The 9,735-nt window shown below is 45.2% G+C and overlaps 1 protein-coding gene and 1 long non-coding RNA gene across 2 annotated transcripts in view; one reads left to right on the forward strand and one right to left on the reverse strand.

The window, feature by feature from the left end:
• SMYD3 (SET and MYND domain containing 3) overlaps positions 1 to 3,211 on the forward strand; it is a 725,308-nt gene extending 722,097 nt beyond the window's left edge. Inside the window, exon 12 of the mRNA XM_024133701.2 lies at positions 2,893 to 3,211. Coding sequence (XP_023989469.1) covers positions 2,893 to 2,994 — 102 coding nt within the window. The 3' untranslated portion in view covers positions 2,995 to 3,211. The remainder of the gene's footprint in view (positions 1 to 2,892) is intronic.
• Positions 3,212 to 7,905: 4,694 nt separating this feature from the next.
• Positions 7,906 to 9,735, reverse strand: part of LOC129392063 (uncharacterized) — a 17,815-nt gene continuing 15,985 nt past the window's right edge. The window contains exons 2-3 of the long non-coding RNA XR_008617089.1: positions 8,660 to 8,707; positions 7,906 to 7,995 (exon numbers count right to left, since the gene is read on the reverse strand). This is a non-coding gene — a long non-coding RNA (uncharacterized lncRNA). The remainder of the gene's footprint in view (positions 7,996 to 8,659; positions 8,708 to 9,735) is intronic.

Raw genomic sequence — 9,735 nt, forward strand, 5'->3', positions numbered from 1 at the left:
GGCCATGGCTCACGGGCCCAGCCGCTCCGCGGCATGTGGGATCTTCCCGGACCGGGGCGCGAACCCGTGTCCCCTGCATTGGCTTGCGGACTCCCAACCACTGCGCCACCAGGGAAGCCCATGGCCTTATTCTTAAAGCTGGAAGGGAGGAGAAAGGGAAACGTATGACTGGAAGAAAGGCAGCGAGGAAGGAAGCTGGAGCTATAATACATTTGAAAACATGCAGATCGACCTTACCCTTCAGAGTGGTATGAAGATGACTGTCATGTAGCCTCTGAGTCAAGTGCCTGAGAAGCACAGAACATTCTCCAGATGAGGAACCTGGAGAAATAAAACAGGAGGACACAGAGAAGCTGGTCTGGGAGTTCTCCTGAGAAACGAGGCCAGGCCCTCACCCAGCAGAGAGCTGTGAGGGGCCGGGAGGGCGAGAGCCCTCATAGGTCAGGCAGGCCTTTCTCCAGCCGACCTGTCCATAGGGCTGGGAGGAGCATTATTTCTCTTTCTGCAAAGAGCTTTTCAGGTGATGCTCCTGGCCCATTCACCTTCCTTTGTCAGATCACAAGTACAGCTGGTCCTCTGTCAAGTGGAAGGGAAGAGAACATCTAAGCAGCTTTCGAGTGAGAGAATTTCCCATGGAGGGCTCAAAGCATCTCTCCAGTCTCTTTTTACAATCGCGCTCTCATGCAGGCCCCTGCCTGGGACCTTGAGATGTCTAGAACAACAGAGGACCTGGGGGAGTGGGGCGGGAGGGAGACAGGAGACATTTGTTCCCTGAATGCCATCACACATTTGTTGTTGATCTTCTGCCCAGAGGCATCTCACCAAGCTTGGCTGCCTCCAAGGTGGAGGCTACTCCCAATTCCTCCCCTCCATCTCGAACACCCCTCACCCTGCCGCACTGCACCTCGGGATTTGCTTGCAGATGCTCTGCACCCACAGGGCAGACCCCCTCAGGTTACTAAGAACCAAATCCTCACGGCCCTGACTCATCACAGCCCCCTTCTGGTTTTCCAGCTGGGATGTCACAGGTGATGGGCCTGCCAGTGCAGGATTACAGCCAACTCCATGGGCAGAGCTCTTTTCCAGGCTGGGACACCAGAGCCTGAGGTGGTGGGCCTTTCCCTTTTTTTCCTCTCTCAGCAGCTAAATCTAGACCCCGTCTGTCTGCCTGTTTTCCTTTATCCCAGCTAAAGGGAACATCTTTAAAGAGGCCAAAAAGCCAGGAACACAGGCCAAAAGCACTCCTAGTCCTGAACACCCAGTAGAATGAAGGGGTGCTCCGCAGCTCTAAAGTCTCTATGGCTTTAAAGACGTTCACACCCAAGAATCCCACCTCCAGAGATTTATCTTAAGCCAATATTCAGCAAAGGCAGAAAAGTCCTATGCTAGAAGAGCTACATCATAACAAAAAATTGGTAGTGATCTAAATTTCTAAGAGTAGAATTGTACACAGCCAGTAAAATGGTAATTATGTTGGCTATAAGTCACCACTGAATAATAAATAGTTGTTATTATTTGGTGATAGCTTACTGTATCAGTTCTCAACCCTGAGGGCACGTTAGAATCTCCTGAGCCCAGGCCTCACCCCCAGAGAATAGGCTTCAGTTGACCATGTGTGGGGTTTGGGCGCTGGTACCTTTGAAAGCCCCCAGTTGATACTACTGTGCAGCCAAGGCTGAGAGCGTGGTACTGAGAGGCAGGTGCTTTTCTGGGTGCTTAACAGCCCCAAAGTCTCTTTACCTATCTATCTCTCGAGGCACATTCATATTGAAGACAATGGGTCAGGTGCCCCCCCCCGTTGGGGAGCCCCCAATTTGGGCAGTGCAGGATGATACTGTTTATCTCTAATTTATTGCAAAAATATTTTTGAGGATATTCTGGCTATTTATTGCTCGATAACAAACCATCCCAAAACTTCTTAGCAGAGAAAAATAACCACCCTTTTATTATGCTCACAGATGACTTGAGTCAGGAATTCAAACGGATCACAAGAAGAATGGCTTGCCTCTTTTCCATAATGCCTCTTTTCCACAGTGTCAGCTGGGAAGACTGGAATCTGGCTATCTTCTGGCTGATGGCCGAAATCATCTGGAGACTTCTTTATGCACATTCTGGTGTCTAGGCTAGGATGACTTTAAAGATGGACTCAGCTAGGACTATCAACCAGAGCATCTCCACCTGGCTTCTCCATGTGGCTTGGGCTTCCTCACAGCACGGAAGCTCATGGTTCCAGGAGCAGACATACTAGTGAACAAGGCAAAGGTTGCATGGCCTTTCTGACCTAGCTTTGGAAGTCAGTAGCATTAATTCCATCACACTCTGTTACTGAAGTGGTCACAAACCCATCCAGATTTCATAAATATTTTGGAGGTAGAATTGGCAAGATTTAGTGAAGATTGAACATGGGGAGTGAAGGCAGGGACTGTCAAAATGCCAGTGTTGTAATGTCATATGACATGAAAAGAATACAAAAATTATATGTATACATTATATGTATCGCAGTACATATATGAGAATTAAATGCAGCATGCAAAAATGAAAATTATATTTTAAGGTGATAGCAGCATAGTAGTTCATCTTTAATATTACTTAATCATTTTAGTAACTCTTCTTAAACCTCTTTACCTACACCAAACCTAAGCTCTAATAATCCCTGAAGATTGTTGTTGGACACCAGGCCCAGCATGACTCAAGTAGTAAGTCTGCTGCTTTCCAAGCACCACATTACAAAATCACCCTTGTCACTTCATTGCTAGTGTGGAGAACTACCGTGCTGCTCACACTGCAGACTCCGGGTTTCTTCGGGCTCCTGGTGTCACGGGAACAGAGGAGGAGCAGGCAGGGACCTGCCTGATTTGGGGTTCTAATCCGTCTTCTTTCTTTTCCCTTTAGGCTTTTGATATTATGAGAGTGACACATGGCAGGGAGCACAGCCTGATTGAAGATTTGATTCTGCTCTTAGAAGAATGTGATGCCAACATCAGAGCACCCTAAGGGAACCCCCCATAGAGGGAGCGACAGCTTATACCTTTATTGAATGCCTTATTGAGGTCACACACTCTATATTTTGTTTGTTGTGTGAACCTCCCGTTGGAAATGCTGTTCTGTATTTGGTAAATAAAGTCAGACATATGGTTTGCACACCACATGAATCTTTAGTTGTAGAGAAGCACGATTATAATAAATATAAAAAATTTGGTTGAAAATGCCATCTGGTAATTGTTTTCTTTGCTTACTCCTTGGTAATGTTTAAAATCTCAGCATTAAAGATAGAAGATCCTATTAAAAGCGTAACAGAATAAGTTGTAACTTTCTCCTTAGATGATATACGGAGGGATAGTTGGATAAAAATCAATGTTTTCATATTTGCTTCCAAGCAAAAACTTAATGTCCATTTTGGCAAGAAGCAAGATTTTCAGATGTTGTCTTCACTGCTTGCGGTAAATGATATGCGTGTCCATTATTCACTTCCAAATACATTTCCAACACAAGAAGTTTTACTCTAAATCCTAGAAAGCCATCATGTTTGTTAGGTTTTATTAGAAAAGGACAGGAGGTCTTAATGGAAAAAAAACAAACTGTTTTTCATACGTCTCATGGCTCTTTGTGTAACTCATTCTGAGCATTTTATAACCCTTTGTGTATGTCATGCTTTTTGGAGGGGAATTTTCTTCTATAAATCTCTATGTCTAAGGTTCGACCCTGTGATCTGCATAGCATGGGGCTCCATTATCCTGCAGGAAGCAGAGTTCTAACATCCCAGCTCAAATCAGGTTTGCTTTCTTTTCTTTTTTCTTAACTATTATTCCCCAATTCTATGGCCTGCTTTTCCACTTTCTGCTTTGGACAACTACAGAAACCTTTTCTTTTCCTCTAGCAAATAATAACTTCTTTCATGGCTCCGTGATCCTGTGAGCAGTTTAGTCCCTCAGGCTTAGAGAAAAGACTCCAGTAGTATTACTGAAGCCCTTGGATTCCTGCAGCTGACAGGATTCTCAGAGAGCTTCCTGTCACCCACACCTTATTTTACAAGCAAGAAAATGAGATACAGGGAGTGATGGCAGAATCCAGAGTAGCAACTCAGGAGCTTCCCCCACCACCCCAGAAGGAGTGGCACGTCCTCCGGCCACGTGGCCGCACTGCGGCAGCAGCCATGTCAGAATGACACATGGACGTCTGGTCGAGCCAGAAGGAACCAACCTCATTTTGCAGCAGAGAACGCTGACGCCTAGAAACTGGAATCCACGTGAACACCTGGTGGTCACTGTGATCACTGAAACATGCCTGATCTCCCGCATGCTGATGAGTTCTGCAGCCGTTTCATCAGCTTGCTTGGCTCGGGCTACTGTCCATCAAGTATCAGGCACCTCTAAAGCACACAGTATCTCTAATAGCCACAGTAGCCCAACAAGGTAGGTGTTTTGAAGCCCATTTTATACGTAAGGAAACTGAGGCCTGGAGTTAGATGCTCTGGGATCTCTCCTGATTTATTAAGTGACCTTGAGAAAGTGGCTGAATCTCAGTCTTTTTGAGAGACCAGTTCTACCCAATTCAACAAATACATTTTGAATGGTTATTGTGTTTTTAGGAAAAAAAGATGTAAAGACTGAATAAGGTGTGCCCCTCATCCTCAAAATGCACACTGTGTGATATGGTATTTGTATCAGTTAGCTTTTACTGCATAATAAACTATCCCCAAATAACACTTATTTTGTTCACTATTCTGTATGTCAGCAATTTGGCTGGACAATTGCTTCTGGTTTGGCCCAGGCTCCACATACCCCTGCCCTTGCAAAGTCCCACTGCAAGAGCATGGATGTGTGGAGAGGAAGAAGTTGTAGACATGTATGCAGTCCACCGTAGCGGCCCTTGCACTCTTTTGGCATTATGGAACATTTAGTGATTTTAATGAAATCCATAGACCCTGGCTTGGCTGGTCTCAGCTGGGCACACTCACTGTCTGCAGTTGCTGGTGGGTCAGCTGGGGAAACAAGGGTGACTGGGGCCATGTAGCTCATTGGGCTAGCCCAGCCTTGTTGACGTTGAAGCAGGGTTCCAGGAACAGTAAGTAGGCAACCCCCAAAGTGCAAGCACTTTTCAAATCTGCTTGTATCCCATTTACTAATCTCCCATGGGCCAAAGCCAATCACAATGCCAGCCCAGAATCAAGGGTGGATAGACTCCTCTCAATCAGAGGAGCCACAAAGTCTATAACAAGGACATAGATCTTGGGAGAGGAAGACGTTGTAGACATTTATGCAGTCCCCCATGGCAGCCCTTAAGCTATCTTGGTGTTATGGAACATTTAATGAATTTAATGAAACCCACAGACCTTCCTTCTAGAAAAACATATACATATGAGCAAGTTGCTTGTTCACATTTACTTGTAGGATCAGGGATTCTTGAACTCCCTACGGCCCATCAGTGGATTCCCTGGGGTCCTTCATCTAATGAAAAATAGACTTGCTGCCTTTCAAAAACACTGTGAATTGTATTGGTTCCTAATTTTTAACTCATTAGGAAAAGAAAAAGGCCATAACAGAAGGTAGAGGTAGTAACTTACGTGCCAAATGAGCAGAGTTCACCGATAGAGCCCCATGTTTGCCAATTTTCTGAATGAAAGTTATCAGTCAGTGATGATCCTGGATTAAGAGATTTGCCTTGACGCCTCCTAGAGAAAACATGATAGGCTTTTAAATCCCTCTCAGCCCACCTCCAGTTTTCTGAGAAAAGCCCCTTTAAAGGAAGGGGCCCAGCCTGCACCAACTTCTAATAAAAAGCAAACATTTAAGCAATGGTAAACATTTACCACACAACTCTACAGCTAAATAATTTTGGAGAAGGGGAAAGGAGATGGAGAATATAATTTAAAATCCATGTCACCGGTGGCTGACAATTTATTGCTGCCCCAGCCTCCATGACTGCTATTTCATTAATCCATAGTCACTGTAGCGGCAGGCTTTTTTCACATCAGTAACTTGACGCCATTAGTTGCTCCTCTGGGATGAGAACACATTTAAACTGAAAATGAACACGCTGGGCATAATTTATGGCCATGCCATGTGAATGCCAAGAGTGCAGGGGAGGAAGGCTGCCTGGGAAGCCTGTTCACTATGAGAGCTCAGGACAGGCTTCCTCTAGCCAAGCAAGAGCGCCGGGTGGGTGAAGAGGGCAGCCATCCTCTGATGAAGCCAGACAGCCACAAAGCACAGAGTCCCCTCGTTCAAGCTTCACTGCAGGGATGGAAGAGCAATTTCATACGTGGGAGCCCCCCGCCTCGAGTTATGCCTTGAAAATTCTTTTCTGGCCCAACCAGGAGGTGATGTTATACTCACTCAGAGTAGCCCACTGGGATTCCACAGGGACATGGTTCTGAGCAGTGTCTGTGAAGCAGTACAAGTGAAGCAGTACAAAATCCTATCACTGGCGGCAGCTTCAGGAAAAGACCAGAGCCCTGCTTTCACCTGAGCTCTGTAAGAGATCAAGCTGACTGAGAAAGCCCAGCAATACCACCCCCAAAGAGGGACACTCGACCTTTCTGAGGTTTGTAAACATCAAAGTGCTATTGGTTCACAGTCACTATATTCAAAACCAGTTCAAAATATATCAAAACTCAATTCTGATGAGTTCTGCAGCCGTTTCATCAGCTTGCTTGGCTCGGGCTACTGTCCATCAAGTATCAGGCACCTCTAAAGCACACAGTATCTCTAACAACAGCCACAGTAGCCCAACAAGGTAGGTGTTTTGAAGCCCATTTTATACGTAAGGAAACTGAGGCCTGGAGTTAGATGCTCTGGGATCTCTCCTGATTTATTAAGTGACCTTGAGAAAGTGGCTGAATCTCAGTCTTTTTGAGAGACCAGTTCTACCCAATTCAACAAATACATTTTGAATGGTTATTGTGTTTTTAGGAAAAAAAGATGTAAAGACTGAATAAGGTGTGCCCCTCATCCTCAAAATGCACACTGTGTGATATGGTATTTGTATCAGTTAGCTTTTACTGCATAATAAACTATCCCCAAATAACACTTATTTTGTTCACTATTCTGTATGTCAGCAATTTGGCTGGACAATTGCTTCTGGTTTGGCCCAGGCTCCACATACCCCTGCCCTTGCAAAGTCCCACTGCAAGAGCATGGATGTGTGGAGAGGAAGAAGTTGTAGACATGTATGCAGTCCACCGTAGCGGCCCTTGCACTCTTTTGGCATTATGGAACATTTAGTGATTTTAATGAAATCCATAGACCCTGGCTTGGCTGGTCTCAGCTGGGCACACTCACTGTCTGCAGTTGCTGGTGGGTCAGCTGGGGAAACAAGGGTGACTGGGGCCATGTAGCTCATTGGGCTAGCCCAGCCTTGTTGACGTTGAAGCAGGGTTCCAGGAACAGTAAGTAGGCAACCCCCAAAGTGCAAGCACTTTTCAAATCTGCTTGTATCCCATTTACTAATCTCCCATGGGCCAAAGCCAATCACAATGCCAGCCCAGAATCAAGGGTGGATAGACTCCTCTCAATCAGAGGAGCCACAAAGTCTATAACAAGGACATAGATCTTGGGAGAGGAAGACGTTGTAGACATTTATGCAGTCCCCCATGGCAGCCCTTAAGCTATCTTGGTGTTATGGAACATTTAATGAATTTAATGAAACCCACAGACCTTCCTTCTAGAAAAACATATACATATGAGCAAGTTGCTTGTTCACATTTACTTGTAGGATCAGGGATTCTTGAACTCCCTACGGCCCATCAGTGGATTCCCTGGGGTCCTTCATCTAATGAAAAATAGACTTGCTGCCTTTCAAAAACACTGTGAATTGTATTGGTTCCTAATTTTTAACTCATTAGGAAAAGAAAAAGGCCATAACAGAAGGTAGAGGTAGTAACTTACGTGCCAAATGAGCAGAGTTCACCGATAGAGCCCCATGTTTGCCAATTTTTCTGAATGAAAGTTATCAGTCAGTGATGATCCTGGATTAAGAGATTTGCCTTGACGCCTCCTAGAGAAAACATGATAGGCTTTTAAATCCCTCTCAGCCCACCTCCAGTTTTCTGAGAAAAGCCCCTTTAAAGGAAGGGGCCCAGCCTGCACCAACTTCTAATAAAAAGCAAACATTTAAGCAATGGTAAACATTTACCACACAACTCTACAGCTAAATAATTTTGGAGAAGGGGAAAGGAGATGGAGAATGTAATTTAAAATCCATGTCACCGGTGGCTGACAATTTATTGCTGCCCCAGCCTCCATGACTGCTATTTCATTAATCCATAGTCACTGTAGCGGCAGGCTTTTTTCACATCAGTAACTTGACGCCATTAGTTGCTCCTCTGGGATGAGAACACATTTAAACTGAAAATGAACACGCTGGGCATAATTTATGGCCATGCCATGTGAATGCCAAGAGTGCAGGGGAGGAAGGCTGCCTGGGAAGCCTGTTCACTATGAGAGCTCAGGACAGGCTTCCTCTAGCCAAGCAAGAGCGCCGGGTGGGTGAAGAGGGCAGCCATCCTCTGATGAAGCCAGACAGCCACAAAGCACAGAGTCCCCTCGTTCAAGCTTCACTGCAGGGATGGAAGAGCAATTTCATACGTGGGAGCCCCCCGCCTCGAGTTATGCCTTGAAAATTCTTTTCTGGCCCAACCAGGAGGTGATGTTATACTCACTCAGAGTAGCCCACTGGGATTCCACAGGGACATGGTTCTGAGCAGTGTCTGTGAAGCAGTACAAAATCCTATCACTGGCGGCAGCTTCAGGAAAAGACCAGAGCCCTGCTTTCACCTGAGCTCTGTAAGAGATCAAGCTGACTGAGAAAGCCCAGCAATACCACCCCCAAAGAGGGACACTCGACCTTTCTGAGGTTTGTAAACATCAAAGTGCTATTGGTTCACAGTCACTATATTCAAAACCAGTTCAAAATATATCAAAACTCAATTCTCTACTCTTCATATTTAGCTCAGCTCCATCATCGTCCTTTTACCCTTCAGCACAGAAACCCAGAGCCCCTGACTCTTCCCTTGGCCCTTATCAGAGGAATAAGTTCTGTCTATTCATCCTCTGAAATGCTTTTTAAAATTTCAGCCATTTTTATCCTTATCCATTTCCAGGCTCTTTGCAGGCCCCCAGCACCTCTGCAAAGACTTCCTCGCTGACCTCCTTGTTTACCATCCCTCTGTTCCCTGCCTCCATCTAGCTGCCAGTCATCTCCCCCAAACACCTGTTGCGTCATTTCCTCATATAACTCCTCTGCTCAAAAACTTACAGCGGTCCCCCACTGCCACCACACTCGAAGTCTAATCTTCAGATTGGCATTGATGGTCTAAACTACCAAATCTTACACTTACTGATCCCTATGTGTCCCTGACAATCTAGCTGGACCAAGTGCCCCCCCAACTCCGAGCTCCTGAATTATGCCCTCTTCTTTATCACTTCCTTCTTTTGTTCATACTGACTAAACCACCTTTCTTCTCCATCTATTTAAATTGAATCCATTCTCAAAGGTCTAGCCCAAGCCTCTTCCTTTTTCTTTTTAAAAAAATATTCAGATATGTTATAGTCTTTAACCAGAATTTTTCTTTTTTTTTTTAAACATCTTTAATGGAGTATAACTGCTTTACAATGGTGTGTTAGTTTCTGCTTTATAACAAAGTGAATCAGTTATACATATACATATATCCCCATATCTCCTCCCTCTTGCATCTCCCTCCCTCTCATCCTCCCTATCCCACCCCTCTAGGTGGAC

This window comes from Physeter macrocephalus, chromosome 4, assembly GCF_002837175.3.
Source record: "Physeter macrocephalus isolate SW-GA chromosome 4, ASM283717v5, whole genome shotgun sequence".
Taxonomy (NCBI): Eukaryota; Metazoa; Chordata; class Mammalia; order Artiodactyla; family Physeteridae; genus Physeter; species Physeter macrocephalus.